General features: G+C 35.8%; 2 protein-coding genes across 2 annotated transcripts in view; one reads left to right on the forward strand and one right to left on the reverse strand.

The window, feature by feature from the left end:
- Positions 1-270: 270 nt before the first annotated feature.
- LOC131770661 (intraflagellar transport protein 80 homolog) overlaps positions 271-20,934 on the forward strand; it is a 32,278-nt gene continuing 11,614 nt past the window's right edge. The window contains exons 1-26 of the mRNA XM_059086373.2: positions 271-576; positions 962-1,019; positions 1,455-1,506; positions 1,639-1,750; positions 2,132-2,242; positions 6,112-6,180; positions 6,513-6,622; positions 7,524-7,613; positions 7,740-7,821; positions 7,993-8,048; positions 8,787-8,911; positions 9,036-9,127; positions 9,263-9,344; positions 9,458-9,532; positions 9,914-9,962; positions 10,126-10,240; positions 10,703-10,767; positions 11,067-11,202; positions 11,822-11,969; positions 12,787-12,873; positions 13,332-13,416; positions 13,632-13,721; positions 14,687-14,859; positions 15,062-15,185; positions 15,809-15,873; positions 16,033-16,108. Of these exons, the coding sequence (XP_058942356.2) occupies positions 540-576; positions 962-1,019; positions 1,455-1,506; positions 1,639-1,750; positions 2,132-2,242; positions 6,112-6,180; positions 6,513-6,622; positions 7,524-7,613; positions 7,740-7,821; positions 7,993-8,048; positions 8,787-8,911; positions 9,036-9,127; positions 9,263-9,344; positions 9,458-9,532; positions 9,914-9,962; positions 10,126-10,240; positions 10,703-10,767; positions 11,067-11,202; positions 11,822-11,969; positions 12,787-12,873; positions 13,332-13,416; positions 13,632-13,721; positions 14,687-14,859; positions 15,062-15,185; positions 15,809-15,873; positions 16,033-16,108 (2,364 nt within the window). The 5' untranslated portion in view covers positions 271-539. The remainder of the gene's footprint in view (positions 577-961; positions 1,020-1,454; positions 1,507-1,638; positions 1,751-2,131; positions 2,243-6,111; positions 6,181-6,512; positions 6,623-7,523; positions 7,614-7,739; positions 7,822-7,992; positions 8,049-8,786; positions 8,912-9,035; positions 9,128-9,262; positions 9,345-9,457; positions 9,533-9,913; positions 9,963-10,125; positions 10,241-10,702; positions 10,768-11,066; positions 11,203-11,821; positions 11,970-12,786; positions 12,874-13,331; positions 13,417-13,631; positions 13,722-14,686; positions 14,860-15,061; positions 15,186-15,808; positions 15,874-16,032; positions 16,109-20,934) is intronic.
- LOC131770651 (uncharacterized protein CXorf58-like) lies at positions 15,660-20,870 on the reverse strand. Its single transcript, XM_059086363.2, has 8 exons — positions 20,734-20,870; positions 20,533-20,632; positions 20,324-20,418; positions 19,588-19,699; positions 19,345-19,476; positions 18,858-18,933; positions 18,412-18,568; positions 15,660-17,738 (listed from the first exon to the last, which is right to left on the reverse strand). The coding sequence occupies exons 1-8, from the start codon at positions 20,769-20,771 to the stop codon at positions 17,480-17,482; spliced, it is 969 nt and encodes a 322-aa protein (XP_058942346.2). The 5' UTR covers positions 20,772-20,870; the 3' UTR covers positions 15,660-17,479.

Below are 20,934 nucleotides of genomic sequence, written 5' to 3' on the forward strand. Positions count from 1 at the left end.
AAAAAAAAGGAAAAAAAAGGGTTTTTCGCACCGGTCACGAAAACTTAAAAAAGTCTCTGAATTCTTCAGTTTTATTCGAAATAATCTCTGCCTGCCACAGCTTGAGCTTATTGGATAGCTTTCTGATAGGGATACTCAACTTCACGTCCAAATATTCATTACAGCGATGTAAATGTTTCCAACATCTCAAGGAAAAAGAGGAGGAATGTTTACTTGTACCCAGTTTCTTACGGCTGAAAGTGCCAGGTTGCAAAGCAAATTCATGAGCGATTGAAAATAACTTTCTCTCCAAATTGGTCAAGTTATTTCTGCAAAAAAAACCTTCAAAATTCTCTATTAATCTACTGGTTCAGGTAACTATATATCTACGATACCTTTATGAGTGGCTAATACTCCTCCTCATGGTGCTTTTTTGAGGAAAATGTTCGTATTTTGAACCACATTCATCAAAGTTGTTTACCTTGGTCACTGGTCGCTGTTGGTTGTCAAGGACAAGTGAGATTTGCATTTGAGGCGAAAGGCGGCTGAAAACATCGAATATGAGGTTCAAGACTCACGTATTAAAAGAATCAAAACGTATCCTTTTTAATCAAAATGCTAGTAGGTAAAATATAAGATAGACGAGACGTAGATCACGCGCAGACGTACCGTAAACACCGGCAGATTTGACTCAAGCCCTACCTCTGGATAAGCCGATGTACCTTGTCGTATCATTTTCCTTATGCTGACCAGAAATCACAACCAAATTGCGCTCCACTCAGTTCAAAAGCCATTATTTATAATAATTTAAAACTTTAGTCGTAAATCGATTTTAAAGTGCTACACCTTACGTTAAAACGAACTAGAAAATAGAACCTTTACTTGACTTTGTTTCAACATTTCGATTAACTAAGAGTTTACCATTGGTTACAAAACGTCTCCTCTGCATTTGTATTATAACATTCTTGACCAACGACAACAGATAAGGATCTTGTAAGTTGTGTCGGTTGGACATCAGCTGATGAGCTGTTTTCTAGTGGGTAGGTTAATTCGCATGTATTAGATGTGATTGGTTAAGAAATCCACCAGGAAAAAAGATAAAAGAAAAACAATGGTGATGCACAGGGACACCCAGTGCTCTAATTGCTTGCGCTCCACTATGAGGCAAGAAGTTTAAGTTTGAGTACTTCTCTGCACCTAGGAGAACAAATGGGCACTCAGGTGAACTGTCAGGGAAGCCTGATGAAATGCTGAGGGATAACCTACGATGGACTAATTAATATTCAATCCAGGGAGGAGTAACAATGCTTCTAGTCACTTCATGCAACAGGAACTGAAATAAGCTCCCAAAGGATGGGCTACTTGGCTTGAGTACAGACTTAACCCTTACCTTCACCGTATTCAATTTGATGATTCTTTCAGGTGATATAATTTAAACCAATTCATACCTGAATTGCCTTTTTTATCTCTAACAGAGATGATCACAGCATATTGAAATGGAATCTGTTATCAGATGAAACCACACAGGTAGGCTTGTTTCATTCCCAGTGTTAGAAAGTTTATTGTCATTCCAATGTTGTTGGTAATTAATGATGAGTTCTTAAACTTAATGTGGATTTTTTTCTCTGTCAACATTTCTGGTGGTTGTCTCTTAAACAGGTCATGAAATTGCCAGCAGAGATCTTTCCAACTGATATACACTGGTTTCCGCGTGGTGCTGGAGGAAAAAAACAAAGTCAGTCAGAGCTTTTTGTCCTCACCTCAACAGATGGTAAGTTCATTTGTAAAGATGAGGTTACATGACTGCCTCATACAGGTCATCCAGCAGGTCACTTTTCTTGCAAATTTATCAGTAGTCACTGAACATGCTCCTAACTCCTAAGTTCAAACTTTGCATTGCATTTTAAACCCTTAAACACCCAAAAGTGATTAATATTTAACTTCTCCCTATAATGTTCATTCATCATCCAGCAAACAGGTAATGAGAATACTCCAATCCAACATCAAATTCTCGTAATTTATTTACATATACAAAGAAATAAGGGAGAATTAAGAATCAGATCTCAGTAGTTTAAGGGTTTAAGAAGGAAATAAAGGATATTTTGTCTTAAATTTATTGGGTGTATTACCTGGTATTTGTTATTTCCTATAGGTAAATTCCACTTGATATCTCGGAATGGTCGTATTGAGAAATCTGTTGAAGCTCACAGGGGCGCTGTACTGTCTGGAAGATGGAGCCTTGATGGATCAGCAATGGTAACAGGTTTGAAAGGCCTTCCTTATTTGAGTAAGCCATTATATAGTTGTATACATAGTTGCCAAGCCTTTGATTTAGAGTGAGGCTGAAGGTGTCCATGTTGTGATAGAGACCGGTATCTTGTTAGCATGATAACAAAGTGATTTCAGTTTGTATCATAACAACCCTGGTGAAAATCTTTCAAGGATCTTTAAGGATCTTACAAGATCTTCATGAGGACCTTTGAGGATCCTCTTGAGGATCTTCATGAGGATCTTCAAAATTCTTGTTAAGATCTTCAAGGATCCTTCATTTTCTTGTCAAGATCTTCAAGGATCTTTGATTTTCTTGCCAAGATCTTCAAGGATCTTTGATTTTCTTGCCAAGATCCTCAAGGATCTTTCATTTTCTTGCCAAGATCTTCAAGGATCTTTGATTTTCTTGCCAAGATCCTCAAGGATCTTTGATTTTCTTGCCAAGATCTTCAAGGATCTTTGATTTTCTTGCCAAGATCTTTGAGGATCTTTGACTTTCTTGACAAGATCTTTAAGGATCTTTCATTTTCCTGTCAAGATCCTTGAAGATCTTTACATGAACTTTGAAGATCCTTTAAAGATCTTTGAAAATTCTTTGAGGATCTTCCAAATTCTTGTTAAGATCTTTGAGGATCTCTCATTTTCTTGACAAGATCTTCAAGGATCTTTTTGAAAATTTTGAAGATCCTTAAAGATCTTGGAAAGAAAATAAAAGACCCTTAAAGATCTTGGCAATAAATTGAAAGATCTTTGAAGATCTTGGCATAAAAAAGAAAGATCCTTGAAGATTTTGACAGCCAAATTAAAGATCTTTGCAAGAGATTTGAAGATCCTTAAAGATCTTGACAAGAATGTCAGTGAACCTAATGAAGATCCTGGCAAGGAAATGGAAGATCGTTGAAGATCTTAGCAAGAATGTTATAGAACCTTCGAAATTTTGACAAGAAAATAAGCATACTTAAATCCTCATTCTAAGTTAAAAAGAAAAATTGAACCAAACATAAAAAAATGAAGATAAAACTTTTTTTTATTGCTAAACGAGAATTACCCATCCTCTTCTAGTAGGACTACTTCTACACTATTTCTGTTCAGACTTTAGGTTAGTACTAAGATTTTCATTTTCCAAAAAATCTGGCAACAGTCCAGCTCAAAGATAAGAAGACCAAAATATATGTGTTAAACTTGTCTAGGACTAGACTATGACCAGACTCAGACTACTCTTACAGAGGGGGTAAACATGAAAAAAAGGCAAACAAGAGTACTTCAATGACTATATTTCTGAACCATATTAACCTATATACCAAAGGAAAGCTTAGGAATCACACATACTGAATATAACTAATATGTTGCCCTAAACTAATTTGTTATTTGACATCAGATCAATTTGTCCACCACATGGTGTGAAAAACCTAGGTAAACTTGAGAAAAGATAACTGCACAAAGATTGCATGAAATCAAGTGTTTTTAGTGTCAAAACAAAGTACTAGGGTCGTTCTTTTGGATGAGCTGAGGAACTTTTGGAGTCGTTTATATTATGGGCACAATGCCCGTTCAAAGTTCACCGAGATTTACAATTATTATTGTGAGTTATTCCACAACATCTTACTTAAAATTCAGCTTATAGAGAAACTGTCAGCTTATCCAACTCAACTCAGTAAGAGGATACAGCCCTGAAAACTTCAGATTAATCGAACTAATACATCCTGAGGTACAAAATAAGGGTTTTCGGGAATTCATATGACAACCTCTAAAAGAGCTTTTTAAGTTGGTTACACAGAACCAAGTAAATTCACACCTTCTTCAGAAACATGTCCTTCAGTGAGCGTCGAGGAGAATCTCTCTAGATCGATAAGCCTGTATCCTTGTCCCTGTAACACATCATTTGCATCCTCACTCTCCAAGAGCTCAGAGTAAGAATCATTAAGCGAGGATGGCATCTTCATTTTCTTTCCAGAAGTACCAATGAATTATTTTCATTCAGCCTCACAGTCAGAGCAATCGCGAGACCTGCTTGGAGTTTGATTGACGATTTCGGTTGTTTCTGTCTCTCTTTTCGCTTGTTTCTGAACTCCAGAAAACACCTTTCCTTTACCTTTATTTCTGTGTACATTTTCCCTTTAGTTCCGACCATTGTCGATGATATTTGCCGTAAAAACGAGCTTCTTATGTTTTTATGCGACCGTTAAAAATCTCGGCGCGTATAAATTCCTATCCCATAATGCAAAACCCTATTTGTTGTCATGTAAGTAGTCACAAAGTTTCCCGAAAGCCTCGAGCATGGCGTTGCGATGCGGTAACCTTCATTACACTCATTGCACAATAATTTTCTGCGAAAATTCCTTGTTGTGTTTAAATTATAAAACAGTGAGCCCTCAATTTACAATTTTGTTATGTTTGAAATTACTTGAGGATTTCAAAGGAACCTAAGTCATAATGCAGAGATGTGGTAGAGATCTTGACAAAGTTGCCTTTGAGATCCACGTCAAATTCAAAAAGGATCCTTACAAAGAGCTGTACAAAATCATGAAATGAATCTTTTAAAGATATTTGGAAGATCCTTTTCAATTCCTTGAGGATCTTAAAGGATTGTAGAACAGATCATGCAAAGATCTTGACTAGGATCCTTGTAACTCCTAATCAAATTCTTAAGGATCTTAGCAAAGATGATGATTTTAGCAGGATCCCTAAAAGGTTCTTTTGAAGGTCTTTAAAAGATCCTCATTAAATCCTTGAGGATCCTGAAGGATCCTTGAAAAGATCCTGCAAAGATCTTAAGGATCCTTGTAAGATCCTGATCAAATTCCTAAGGATCCTGGCAAAGATCTTTACAGGATCCTTGAAAGGATCTTTTGTAGGTCTTTAAAAGATCCTCATTAAATCCTTGAGGATCTTGAAGGATCCTTGAAAAGATCTTGCAAAGATCTTGAGTAGGATCCTTGTAAGATCCTGATCAAATCCTTAAGGATCCTTGCAAAGATCTTAATAGGATCCTTGAAAGGATCTTTGGAAGGTCTTTAAAAGATCCTCATTAAATCCTTGAGGATCTTGAAAGATCCTCAAAAAGATCCTGCAAAGATCTTGACTAGGATCCTTGCAAGATCCTGATTAAATCCTTAAGGATCCTTACAAAGATCTTGAAAGGATCCTTGAAAGGATCTTTTGAGGGTCTTTGAAAGATCCTTGCTAAATCCTTGAGGATCTTGAAAGATCCTTGAAAAGAACTTTGTGAGGATCCTTATGAGGATCTTTGTAATATCCTTTGAGGATCTTTATCAAATCCTTGAGGATCTTAACAAACGTTTTTGCTTACAAAGATCTTTGAGGATCTTTTACAGATCCTTTAAAGATCTTTTAAAGATCCTTGTCCTTAAGGATCTTTGGCAGGTCTTTGTCAATCCTTGAAGATCCTCAAAGATCCTGTGAGGTTTTTCACCAGGGAAGACCCCTAGCTTTGACACCTCTGTTCAAAGGATTGGCAACCAAGCATGCAACTGTAAAATGGACTATTATGCACCTGAATGCAGACTGCATATATAAGAGTTTATTTTCCTAGCCAGCCAGTAGATTGTCTGAAAGAAAACTCTCAAATTACCATTTGTTGACAAAGTATGGTTGTAAGAGACACTTGAGAACAATATATTGATTTTGGTTGTGCTTCACCCTGTTTGAACTGTGTCTTGTAAAATAACACAGAAATGTTGAGCCTGCAAACCCATTTCTTGGCTGGTTGTTTTACCTTAGGAGAACAAAAGTAAATTTGGCAGCAAGGAGATAATAAATGCCTATTCAAACTTAAAGCATTTAATACAGTGTATATCTTAGTGTACTGCTATTAATTTTATCTTTGGATTTTTTTACCAGTTGGAGAAGATGGCCAAGTAAAGATATGGTCTAGGAGTGGAATGTTAAGATCAACACTGGTTCAAGCAGGTTTGTGCACAAAAACTTTAATACAGTGCTGTAAATTTTTGGTGCTTCACAGATTAGAAATAAGCTAAGGCAGAATTGTATTTGAATGGGTTTCTCCCTCTACCTGAAAGGTTTACAGCCTTGCATGTAAAACTGATTCTTGGAAGATTTGACCAAGACACCTGGGGCTTGACCTAAAGGTTTGGAAATTGCTATTTCAAGAATAGTGAAAGTCTACCTGCCAAAATCCTGAAAATTTCAGCCAAGATCATGCTTGTACAATTGAGTTTGACTTGCCTTAATTACAAGCTATGCTACAGTGGTAATATGTTTTGGTAATTGTGTTTTCACAGGGACCCCAGTATATTCTGTATCATGGAGCCCAGACTCTGACCAGATTCTTCACACAAGTGGAAAGCAGTTAGTGATTAAACCTTTACAAGCTGCTGCTAAACCAGTGCAGGTACTGTTTGTAACAACCCAGGTAGAAATCTTATTAAGATTCTCATTAAGATTCTTAATAGGAATCTTAATAGGATCTTAGCAAGATTCTTATAATAGATCTTATCAAGATTCTTGTAAGATTCTTGTAAGATTCATGTAAGATTCTTATGAGATTCTTGTAAGAATCTTACAAGATTCTTACAAGAATCCTATAAGGATTTTATTAAGTTTCTTACCAAATCTTAAAAGATTCCTGGCAGGATCTTACTAAGATTTTTAATAAGAATCTAAATAGGATCTTACCGAAAATCCTTTAAAAATCTTAATAAGATTCTTGTAAGATTTCTATGAGATTCTAACAAGATTCTTACAGGTATCCTATAAGATTCTTACAAGATTCTTATAGGATTCTTATAAGATCTTACATCTTATTAAGGATCTTGTAAGATTCTTAGAGGATCTTATAAGATCTTGTAAGATCTTAATAAGATTTCTAGCTGGGAAGCTGATAACTTAGTTTGCACCTTTAGCTTACAGAATATTCTAACCCATTATCTATTAGTGACTGGTATTTAAAATTAAATCTATTTGGAGTTAATTTACTCATGTCAAAGTGGTCACAAACCAGTGATATAAAACTCTTTGAAGGAGTGCAGCCCTGATCAATGACAATGAACACATTTGCTACTACTTTGATGTACCTGTATATACTAGGTAGTTTGGGAGAGAAGAACTGTAGAACAATTATTGTTATGTTATGTCCAGGGATGTGCCAGCTACCTCTGAGTTGTCGCTTTGTGATGCTATTGAGAAGACACAACAGATTGGGTGATATATTTACTTCAATTTAGCTAAGAAATCCCTTCACTGTAAATATTTCAAATTAATCTCATCTTTATTTTTTATATCTCATAACATAGTGGAAAGCTCATGATGGAATTGTGTTAAAAGTGGACTGGAATCCTATCAATAACTTGATCATATCTGGGGGAGAAGACTGCAAATATAAGGTACTTAACATACAGGCTTTGATTTATATTCAACAAGGAAAAAGACAGATATGGCCTTTGCTGAAAATGCTGAACAATTATGAAGGCAAGGAATAATTTTCTTTGTTATCATTGGTTTCCTGTTAGGTCTGGGACAGTTACGGCAGAGTGTTGTATTCCAGCATGTTGCATGAATATCCTATTACCAGTATTTCATGGGCTCCAGATGGTAAGTTTCTTTTTATTTGGACTTTTAAACAGGCATTGAACAGACATTTTGCTTTTGGTATCAAATCTCTGCAGTCACTTTGTCTGAGATTTCATGTCTGTCGTCAAGAATAGATACACATGAATGATAAATGTTACAAAGTAACTTAATGTCTTTATCTCTCTTTTGTAGGTGAACTCTTTGCTGTTGGGTCTTTTAATACTCTGAGACTCTGTGACAAAACTGGGGTAAACTATTATTTTTAAATTTAATGTTGATTTAGCAGAAAAAGAAATAGAAAATTAAATAATTATACTCCTACAGACTAAATCCTCTCAATTCAACCAATGTCATCAATACAATACAGTGTAACAATATTTCAAAGAAAATATTGGAACCCTTTTTGCTAGTTGACAAAATATGTTAAGTATGCAGGAATACAACTACTTATTACAAAGACAAGGTGCAGAATGCATGAAGTCTTGTTATCACTTTAACCCCTAAGAATGACCAGCATCTAATTTCTCCTCACAATATTAGCCCTGAATCAAACATTAAGGTCATGAGAATAAAGGAAATGATCACCAACTAAAGAAGCTATTGATTGTTAAACAAATTCTCCTAGTCAGCATCTTAGGAAATGTATAGAGAACTGTAAGGAGAATATGAATACTGATGTTTAGGTGTAAAGGGTTATGAAAGGAGGTACATAATCTGCCGACAAGCTTATGAATTGCAGGATTAAACCTTAATCAGAGTTTCTAATTTTAAAATCACCATTGAGCTCAGGTTTTGAAAGCTACTTTTCATATTTAATAGTGTTTTCTGTATTATAACAGCACAGTTTAATTTGTTCACCAGAAGAAGTAGTCTGTTTAAGTTGGCTAGTTCTGAATTTTTGCCAAATGCAACTGGAAGCTACATTATGATGTGCTTTGTACCAATTACCACTGTGTTAATATATATGTAATATGTAATTCTTTCAGTGGTCATACACTCTGGAGAAACCCAATACTGGCTCAATCTTTAACATTTCCTGGTCAAGTGATGGAACACAGCTTGCAGGTGCTTGTGGGAATGGTCAAGTTATCTTTGCTCATGTCATTGAAAGGTGAGCTGATCTGAAAATGAGACATTGGAAAATAATTTGCTACATGTGTATTATATAGTTTACAGAGTCTGAAAATTGAGGCATATCATGAATTGGAATTGTTCTGAACTGTTTCCTTTGGCAGACGTCTCGAGTGGAAAAACTTTGAAGTAACAGTAACAGACCGCAAGAGCATTCTTGTCAGAGATGTAATGAACGATGTGAAGGAATCATTGGGTAATAATAAATTTACATATCTTTGAAAGTAATTTTTTTTCAGATCCTTGACAATCTTGTTACTAAATCTTTGGTTTCCATGATCATTCGTAAGAGCGTGTTTTGCACTAAACAAGATCTTCATGATTCCTTTAGACTTCCGAGATCGTATTATCAAGACTTCATTGGCTTTCAACCACCTTGTTGTAGCAACAACATCTCAGTGCTACATATACAGGTTAGTTGCATTAGAATGGGTATGGAGTCTTAATAATAATCAATGAACTAAGATCATTGTTGTATATGCTGATAGTTATCACTGATTTGACATATTTGCTTTTTATTTCACAGTGTCAGAAACTGGAACACACCAATGATATTTGACCTCAAGAATGGAAATATTACCCTTATTGTTCAGACCGAAAAGTAAGTAATGATTAGAAACATTTTTTTTTTCCACTTATATAATTAATTTCTGTGTTTAACAGTTTGGTGCTTGCTAAAAAACTTTCCCCCTATTTTTAATCCTCAATTGTATCTGTCCTTCAAAATCAAATGTTTGTGAGAGGCAAAATGAACACTCTGCTGCTCCCCAATAAGATGATTATGTGGGATAATTTTTTTGTTAACAATTACATACAGTTTACAGAAGGATGTCATCTCAAGAGTCCCCAGGAGACTGCCTAGTATAAAGGGCTAACACTCAAAATGTGACCAATTTTCATCATCAACTCAGTTGATAAAACCAAAATTTTATCTATGAGAATGATCTTAAAGTGAGCTTTAATTGTTGCTTTATTTTTTCAGACACTTTCTTCTAGTTGATGACTCAGGACTTCAAGTTTACTCATATGAGGTTCGTGCCAAAATATTTACACTGGCCACTTTTGAGTCCTATGCATTTTCTGTACCTCTGATATCAGCCATGATGGTTGAAATAACATCATAATTTATCCTCATGAAACTCTTAAATTGTGTTTTTAAACCATCCATTGTATTTCATTTGTTCAATCTTGAAGGGTCGTTTAACCTGTGTTCCAAAGTTTCAAGGGCTAAGGACTGACACCTTGAATGAACAAACTTGTACATTAAGCAATGATACACTTGCAGTCAAAGATCGCAAAGATGAGAAAGGTAATGTTGGAAATTACACCTTCAGTGGATTAAACTTCTAACTTATCAAGTCCTCGGGCTTTACTGGGGAATATTGGCCTAAGGTTGTGGCAGTACACACCAAGCACAGCAAGGTCTGTACAAAATTGACCAAGAGCCAATATTCCCCAGTCCAGCTCAAGCAAATCAGGTTAGTAAGTAGTTTATTAAATGGCCCTAGCACTTAAGTTGTTTATTTAGAATTCTTGTGACCAAAAATACATAGTTTATGACTTTTTTCATGGAAAAAATCTGTACGGCAAAATATGGACAAGTACAAACCAATCAGATTGCTTGGATTTACTTCAGGACTTCCTTGCCATAGAATAATCTATTATAATGCTACAAGGCATGGTGAAGTATCTTGTAAATGACCCAAGAATTGAGTTTGTTTGTACAGTTTCATTGCATTGTTGTTGCTGTTTTTTCTTTCCTTTTTTTCAGTTATCCATTTATTTGAAACTCAGACAGGAAAGCCAGTTGGAAGTGGCCAGCCAATCCAACACTCTGTGAGTGTTTTCATTCTATAAATTAAAGGAGTTGTAAATTGCGTTTGGTTTTTTCCCAACTCTCTATACACAAGCTCTAAGAGGACTTGCTCTCAGCATTATGTGCACTGATGCAATCGTCTTCTGAGTTCACTCTTTTAAAGTACTATGCAGGTCGAGTCTTGTTAACAGATACTCTAAAAAGATCATAAGCAAACCTTGTTATAGTTTACCATTAGCCACTTCTTGCAAATTGTTTGAATTATTTATTTTCTTTGTTTATTGGATTAACCTGCTCCCCTGGTGTCTTCTTATTCCAGCTGGAAGTAATGGAGATTTCTCTGAGCCAGTGTGGTCAGACTAGAGACAGGCAACTGGCCATTATTGATAAAAACAGAGATCTTTATCTTACACCTGTCAAACACATTGGTCCAGCTGAAAGATTGGTTAAACTTGGTTAGTACAACAGACAACTTACTTTGATTATAATAATATTTGTGAATTATGGAAGTGTATCCAAATTTATAGAATTGATTAGAGGCTCTCTTCAACTGACATCTTTGAGAGGTAAATTTGAATAAACATTTTGTGACTGGGATGGCCTCATATAAAGTAAATACAAAATGTGAAATGACTCTTTTGGTGATCTGTGAGCAAGCAACATTACTAGGTAAATCCTATTTCCTGTTTGGTTTTCTGAGGAGATTGCTTGATTTCCTATTTTGCTCCTGCAGAAGTCACAGGAATGTAGGCAAAAACCAAAATGGCAGATTTGATGAAATTTCATCAAAGCAAGCTAAGTGATTGTTCAAACGATGAATTTATGGAGTTGACAATTTTGACATATTGTCAATGTAAATTAACTGATTTCCAAAAAGCCTGACCTCATGCCTGGTTGGATAATTGTGTGATTTAATATCATAAATTAATGTTACAATAGTTTTATGAGGATTTAGCACCCCAGATGTTATCAAGGCATAGTATTTATTCTTTTATCTAAAGTTACTCTCCACTGGCAGACACACTTTTTGTGGTTAATTTGAGTCTTGTTTAATTTACTTCTCTTTTAATCTAGGAACAATGATAACAACCATGGCATGGAATGACAACACAAACATGTTATCAGCATTCCAGGATGGTAGATTTATTGTTTGGTACTATCCAAGTGCTGTGTACGTTGATCAGGATATCCTGCACAAAACACTTCTTGAGAAAGATTCCAGGTAAAGAAAAAAATATCCCTGCCTATACTTAAAAGTCAAAAACACCTTTATCATTTTAAAGGGGGTGGGTTGGCGCATGACTGATAAGTGCTCAGCAAAGTTTGTTTGCTTCCCACCTTTGTGGTGTGACTTCAAATCCTGTTTTCCCTCCTCTTCTGTTTTGTAAACTGTTGTTGATAATGCTCAGAAGTGCAGGTTTTAACCAAATAGATCCTGACTTTTGTACAACTCTGTTTGGTTACATTCTTTATCATGGCACCTGTACAACCCCTAAAGCCCTCCTTTTGAAAATCAAGGGAAAAAAATTGTGGTATGAAGGCTGTATTTACAATAGATGATGATGTAAGCTGCTCCAGAACAAGCTGTTCCATTCTACGAGATACAAGCTTAAGTTTTTTAAAGAAGAACGTTAAAGTGACGGATATTTTGACATCTGTCATTCTTTCTTTCATCTTTTAAAATGCGTATTGGCTGAGTTAAGTCAGGCACAACAAGAAAATATTTGGCTCTGGGTCACAACACAATCATGGACCTTGAGTTGAGTATTTTCTGTCCATCTCTTCCATCCAGTCAATAACAATCCCAGACACCCATGGATTTTAAGGTTATCAATTTTAGTATTATTTATTGATTCATTAATGATCAAAAACATTAAAAAACAATTTCCTTTACTACCACACTTGGAATTCATTTGAACAGATGTTGCCCAGTTGCTGGTGATCCCTGAAAAAAATTTAGAGCCATCTTAAGAAGTGGTCTGCCTCTGGAGTTGAATTGAATTACACTCTGTCATCATTTTTTTTCCCCCCGTTTTCAGTGATTTTGGAAAGAACCCCCAGATCGTCAGCTTCCTGGAAAATCACTGCACAATGAGAAGAGCTGATGGCTCCCTGTGCAGTACAATGTGAGTTTTCTCTTCACATCAGTGTTATAAAACTAGACTAGTTCTCTCAAATATACTTTCCTGATTTATAGAAAATGAATCTTAACTATACAACTTGTGGTGATGTATGGCAATTCATCTGCTAGTGCTCACACAAACTTTAAAATCCAAATATCAGGTCTTTATCTATGATGCAATATTAACCCTTTCAGTCTTAGAAGTGATTCACTTGTAACTTCTCCCTACAATATATATCCATCCACTATCCAGCAAACAGGTAATGAGAGTATATACTTAAGTGTATCAGGTAGTTGTTTCCTTGATCTAAAACCAAACTCTTGCAACTAATATACAAGTAAATGTGTAGCAGCTAGAGGAGAGAATTAACAATAAGATCCTGGGAGTTAAAGGGTTAACACTGCCTGTAAGTTGAGTGTAAGGATGAATTTTCCTGAGGGTTGTTGTTGGTTGTTTGATAGAATTTCACCATATCCTTCAATGCTACACAAGTATGCCAGTGAGTCAAAGTGGCAAGATGGTATTCGACTTTGCAGATTTGTAAAGGTAAATCAATAATTATTAAATCATTAAAATGATTATTGATTTCATGCTATTTATGTGTGATAGTCCAAACAGAAACAAATATGAATTTGAACGTAACAAATCTTTGCTTCTGAAGAAAGGACTGTCACAGTAACAAAATATAATCTGGACAAGATTAAGAAAAATTGATAAAATTTGGATGGAGAGTCAAAACCATGTTATTGCTATTTTTTCAGGACACTGTTTTGTGGGCGTGTTTAGCGACAATGGCTGCTTATGCAAAGGATCTCAACACCGCAGAGACAGCATATGCTGCTATAGATGAGGTTGGTACTAAAGCTTCTTTTTAACTCTTGAATGCCCAAGATCTCATTAGTAATTATCTCCACTGTCAGCCATACAATTCTAATGATGCTATTTCTGAGAGTTTGGTACTGGACCAGGTAGAAAATCCTCAATCTTATATTTTTCTTTATTCTCATTAGTTATCTGATTGATATTATATTGATATGGTAAGGAGAAATTCTGTTTTGGTCACTCATGGGAGGTGAAGGGTCAATATTGTGCTGTTATTGAGTGAGCTGCAGCAGGTTTGGACTGAGGGGAGTTAAAGCAGAACTGATAAATAGGCCAGGTGATTGGATTTGTGGAAAGAAAAGAGCAGATGGGGTAGGGTGCAATGGAAGAACACTTGAAATCAAATGCCACAAAACTGCACAGAGTTGCTGAAAAAATATTGGCTTAACCCTTTCACTCCCAAGATGTAATTAGTAATTCTCCTTACTATCTGTCATACAATTCTTATGATGTTAGTTCAGAGAATTTGGTATTGGATCAACTAATAATCCCATAATTGATATTATTCTCTATTCTCATCACCTACCTGCTTGATATTGTATTCATATTGTAAGGAGAAATTCTGTCTTGGTCACTTGTGGGAGTGAAAGGGTTAAACTACTTGTGAACTTCATGTTCGCCCACACTCATGAGACAAACTGCTGACCAGAAACACCTGCCATGAGGGTCTTAATGGGTGAAGCTTAAGCAGTAAAACAGCAAAAATTTTAGCCAATAGGCTTTAAATTCAAATTTTATTTTCAAAAGTTAAGCAATCATAAAAATTTTTCTTCTGACCATAATAGACAGAAATTGACTCTTAGCTAGAATATGGCCAAAATTTTAACCATTAGTCATAAAAGTCATCCCATATTGAGAACTGTCAAATTGCCATCACTTTAATGTAAATAGTTAAGCCTCAGAAATCACAGTCAAACTTGTTTTCAATTTGCAGGCTGACAAAGTCCAATACATCAATCACATCAAGGAAATTCCTACTAAAGAGGGAAGGAATGCTGCCATGGCATTGTTCTGCAGACAGACTCAAGAAGCAGAGACAATTCTCCTACAAGCTGGACTCATTTACAGGGCAATACAGATGAACATAGATCTCTTTAACTGGGACAGGTATAGACTGAGACAGAAATCACTGTGCAAAAAGAGATTTTCCTCATTGATAGTCTTTCAGGTGCATTGAGAAAGTGAAGCCACTGCATTTCTAACAGATGTGATTAAGGGAAATAAGGATTAGATACAACATAAACCCAGTTTTCTATCAACAAACGGATGGCCTAATATCTTATGTTTGTTTTCCTTTGTTTTATGACAGGGCCCTTGAACTTGCTGTTAAGCACAAGACTCATGTGGACACAGTTCTAGCACACAGACAGAAATATCTGGAGAACTTTGACAGGAAGGAAACAAGCAAACGTTTTCTTCAGTATGCACAAGGGGTAAGCATATACATCTTCTTTTAACTGGTTCAAGTTTCCTTTCTGTGGACCTAAATCCATTCATGACACATTCCCACTGTTAAAATAGTCGATGTGAAACATATTTTTGACAAAGACTAAAATTTGTGTATATCAAATTGTTCTGCAATCCAATATTAATTTACATGAAAAAATACGTGCTTCTAATTGGCTGAAAACAAGTGCATATGCTCATGTAACATGGGTGCAAAGTTGAAATATGAGTGCAAATTACAAAAAGCGCAGGCACTCTTTCAAAATTTCGCCTTTCTTGACTTTTGGTGATGTTTCTTCGTCTTCATTATAAACAATTAATAAAATGATTTCTCTTACAATTTGGTGCAAGAAGCACTTGAAATTTTTTCAAAGACTACAAATTAAATTGCACTCACCCTATGGGCTCATACAATTTTGTTGTGTTTGAAAAATTTACCAGTGCTTATTAACACCAAATTGCAAGAGAAATCATGTTACTACCTTTACAAACAACATGGAAATATTCTGTAATTGTCTCACGAGTGCCTTCTCAAGAGAGAAATCAGTTTTAACACTCATTAAAGTTTGATAAATGTGTCTTATTTGCATGGTTCACCTGTATGTTATAGGTGGAAGTTGACTGGGACAAAATCAAAGCCAAGGTTGAAATGGAGCTACAGAAAGAGGCAGCAAGGCCAGGAGCCAAGCCTTACAATGGCTGATGATGCTTTCATTTGACTGTTGTTAGTTTGATGTACATGTATCTACTGTAAATAGTTGTTGTTAGATTAGATGCAATGTGGATTGAAGTAGTTTTGCAGAGAACTTAGATCCTTTTTTATTGCTGAAATAGCAAGTTGATTGCCAACAAAGTTGTGTTCAACTTTTCATCTGACACTGCTCAGCTGTTTTATAGCAAATACAGCAAGGTGGGAGATGGAAGATTGGCTCATTAAATCCTGATTGATGTTACATCATATTAAGCCTAACACCCTTTTATATTATTATACAAGTGCAAGATGAATTTAGATTGGGTAACTGTGATTGTAAACTTTATCAGGAAGATAGAAAGATCAAGTTCGTAAGTATTTGTTCTCCTGTAAGCAGAATGCTGATAAACCTGGGATTCCTGTGGTCTCTAATGTGAGCCCTGTTAATAGCAACAACAAAAGTCTCTGGTAAGAGAAATTTTAAGATGAATTAACCAGATTGCAAACTAAAGAAATTACATGGTCTTGTCACAAGAGTTGTAATTATTACAAGGAAGCTGATGAGAATTCAAAGAAGAAGTCGGTATAAGAACAGCACAAGACAAACATCCTTACCCCTTTAGCTCCCACGAGTGACCAAGACAGAATTTCTCCTTACAATATATCAATACAAGTGATGGGAATAAAGAGAAGTATTACTTAAAAGAATTATTAGTTGATCCAAGACCAAATTCTCCTTGTATGACAGACAGTAAGAAGAATTACTGAATGAAAGGGTTTTAAGCCATAAGATTAAGTTGTGATATCATTGGTGTTTGTTTTGAAAATTATCTAATACCTATTGTACACAAGCTTGCAAGTGAAATTCCAATATTCCTTTCTTTCTTTTGCAACTTTACCACCACATTTTGCTATGTATAATTGATAATATTATTTATTTATTATTAGTTTGTTAAAAACAAGAAGTATCTAAGGAAGGTATCTGATATTTGCCCTAGTTCATCAACTTCATTGTAACTAATAAGCACAAAATAATAAACCAAGAAGATTCATTGTTTATGGATGTCTTCATCAGTTGCAATTTTTTTGGGTGAAAACTCAACTTATCACATCATTTTGTGTGCTGTACTTGACAAAGGTATTGTTTAAAAATCATTTCAGTGACACATTTCACATTAAACAATTAACCTAGCTATTTATTTACAATTATTATTTTTCATGGAGTTTTGTTTTTGTTTTCAGGAAGTAACATTCCATAATATAACATTTAAACTATGTTTACAAAAATACAAAATGTTTCTGTTAAAGAAGTATTTTGACAATAACTAAATGTAAGTTTATCTTTCCTGCTTTTGAGTAAGCATATCAAGGGCCAATTGTATTCAAATTATTTGTTGAATGTTTTTGCCTCATAATGGGGAACATAACAGCAGCTTTGAATTCCAATTGTTGATCAGTGCCATGTGTTAGATGTCCATTTGATCCATAACCTGAACACTGACCTTTGACCCTGAACCATTCCTCACTTTTTTGTTCTTCCTTCTCAACTTTACCACATTTTTATTCCAATTTTTTTAAAATTGTTGAACATCATGGAGAGGCAACTCCAAGCTCATCTAGAGATAAATTTTGTGTCCATTCATATAATTTGTCAGCTTGATCTTCCCAGTCCTCGTCCTCAAACAAATCATCCTCAGGCACCTGTGTTGCTGGTGTCCCACCCTGGCGACTTTCAGGCAGTTTTGGAGAATCCAGTCCAAACATTTTGCGCATTTTTGCAACCCTTGCTTTAGCTTGTTTTGACCTCCTGGCTGGGGATGAGATGGTGTAATCTGTTTGCGCTTTTTTCCTGGAAAGAAAAAAGTTTCTTTTATCATTTAAGCACTGATTAGGTGATTAAAGGTACTACAAAGGTTAAGTCTACACTTGAGCTAATTATGCCACTCAGCTGGAGCTTATTTCATATTCCTTTGCTTATAGCAACAAGGAGTATCACAACTCCCCCTGGATAGGATATTAATCCATTGCAAGCTTACCCCCTCTCCCCCCCCCCCCTGCATTTCATCAGCTTTCCCTAACCACTCGCCAGTCCCCACTTATACCCCAGGGTGGATAGAGGCACTGTGAGAGGAAAGTGTTTTTCCCAAGAACACAACACAATGACTAGATCTGGTCTCACACTCAGAACTCCTGACCCAGAGTCCCAGCACATTAACCATTAATCCAGGGGGGAGTAGTAATACTGTTAGTTGTTTCCCACCAAGGAAATGGGGATAAGCTTCCACTGGATGGGTCTGACCTCCTGTGACTACAAACCTTACCTTTTTATTAAGGACTTTACATTACACACTCAGGTGGCAAGTAGGAGAGGAAGGTGTAGTAGAGACAGAGCTAAAAAGTGCATTACTGGTGTAATTGTCGGAGGACATCAATAACACTTGTATAAGATCATTTGAAAAGCTATGCCTAATATAAATTACAACACTCACTTTTGGGGAATTTAAACAACTTTGCCACTATACCTGTACAAAGGAATTGCCTTGATACTGGCCACTTGAATTTCCTGAGTAGCTGGTCTCAATGACAACAAGTCTGGACACTCCTCAAGCAGTCGCGGGGTGGAGATACCACATGCCACATAACTGAAGATATCGTGGACAATATTGTGCCTTGGGATAGCTACATTTGGACAAGATGTAAAGTGTAAACTTAATTTAAAGCTTGCAGGAAAAGTAAGACATAAATTTACATGTATCTATGGATTACACAGTAGAAATTACACTCTGACACAGCCAAAATTGTTTTTATAAATATAATATTGACAATCTTTACATATATACAGCTGTACAAGTAAACAGATGTTAATTTAAAGGAATCAGACCTTTATTTAAATAGAGAAACTCCTTTTGTAAGATAACTACCAATTTGTGAAATTGCACAAATCATTAAGGACATTTTGCTGACATACCTTCAAGGGTGAGTCTTCTCCAAGTATTTGACTTTCCTCCTGTTGCGGCAGGACATTCATCTAGATGACTTAAATACTGTCAGACAGGAAAAAAAAATTTTAAAAATAAACTTCCACAAATGCAAGTTGGTATAGTAATAAAATAATATTTATTTTGCCTTAATCAACCTACAGTATGATGAAATGATTGCCCATGAAATATGTTGGTGTGTTACTCTAGGGATCCCTTGAGCTTGGGCTAGGAAAGCAGCTATAAACAGGTCAACTTGGAAACACTTTACCCTAACAGCACATCTTTCAATCAAGGGTTAGAAATGGGTTGTACTATACTGGCAGAGTGTCTAAGGATATTGACAAAGGGTTGGGAGTGGGGGTTTGGGGGGGGGGGGGGGTGAGTAAGCTTTGTAATACTTTAATTTGCAAAAAAAAAAAATCATGAACTACAGACACAAAGCTGTAGGTAGACTTTTTGCATCATTCCTCATACCTGCATATAATCTTTCATTGTTGTTACATCAGTTTCATCAGTTATTCTGTCTTTCTCTTGCTGACATGTATCAGCTATTAACTGATCATAGAATTTTCGATTTCCCATTAATCTTAGTGAGTCACAAGCTGCCTAGAAATAACAAAAAAAATTACAGTATTGAACTAGATGACCACTGTTTATCGAAATTCATAGCCTTATACTGCAAATAGTCCCACACAGAAAGCTAATATTCTTAGTTACCTCTGAGGCAGGTTTGATAACCTTTTTCCCACAATAATACTTGACACCATGTCCTCCACTGTGAATAAAAATCTTGAACAAAATAATGGGTGGAAATTCTGATCCTCCAAATCTACAAAAAATTTCATAGAAAAGGATAATGAAAAAATAAAACCAGCAATCATTGATCAGATTTGCCTCTATCTGTATGTAATAACTGTAACTGTTACAGTTATAAGAGAAAACATTTTGTACAAGTTGTTTTTTCCTAAATGGATCCACTTTTTATTTTGCTGAATTGGCTACCTGGTTGCCCTGTGGTGTTTCATTGGGATTGGCTGATAAAGTATTTGATGTGCACCTTCACGTTTTGCAGAGTGTGATGGAAAGTCAATTCTTTTGTTTTACTCGCAGAAGAGCTACATTTCACCTAAATTATGGACATACTTTGGTAACATGTTCTTTGCATCTCCAAGCTCTCTGTGTCATCATAGCCTGAATACCGTTCCCCACAGGAAGAAGTGTCTGAATTTTGTTCCCATAAGCAGGGTAATGGGGTGGGGGGAATGTTTGGAACAGGCTTCAATAGTTAATTTCAACACGTCAAGCAAGATGTGAACCAAAACTTTCATCTATTATAGATTCTTCTAGATACTATTCATTTTAGATCTCTTTTGCCTTGGATTATTCTTAGCGTAAAGCTGAAAAAATACAAAAAGCAACAACAACAAAACCTAAGCCTTCGAACTCCCCATACCTGAATCTCACTCGTGCTTGGATCACAGGATCACGCAGAAGGTCTGCCTCGAGTGGTGACACCTTTCTAAGCACCTCATACGTAAGAGAATGTTCCTGAAAAAAGGAACATCATGAATTCTACACTGGCAACAAAAGGAAGACTATTCTTTCACAGTGCAATCGTTCAGCGCACAAATCATATTTCAAGCTTGATTTGTACAAACTTACCGCCGCACATATTGCATATTTTAGCAACTTGAACATTTGCTTGTCCCGGTAAGAACACCAGTATCGTTCAATCTTTCTTGCTGCTTCAATTCTAGTTAATCTGGAAATCAAAGAATGCATAGGACCGCTACAGCTCTCCTCAAAGTTATTGGCACAAAAGCAAATCTGACAAAACAGCCTTTCTTGTCACCAAAACCCTACCGTGAACTCGGAGGCGCTTCGTTAAGATTTTGTCCCATTCTCTTAAACAATTCGAAAAATATAAATACGAAAATTGACCAGCAAACGCTAAAATTCAAACAGAATATCGCCCATACATGCAACTTAAATCGGCCATGTTTTTATTTTTGACCCAGAATGCAGCTGGTTGCCATGGAAGCGAGTCACCACTTACACTAGCGG

The sequence above is a fragment of the Pocillopora verrucosa genome, chromosome 6 (assembly GCF_036669915.1).
Source record: "Pocillopora verrucosa isolate sample1 chromosome 6, ASM3666991v2, whole genome shotgun sequence".
NCBI classification, from domain to species: Eukaryota; Metazoa; Cnidaria; class Anthozoa; order Scleractinia; family Pocilloporidae; genus Pocillopora; species Pocillopora verrucosa.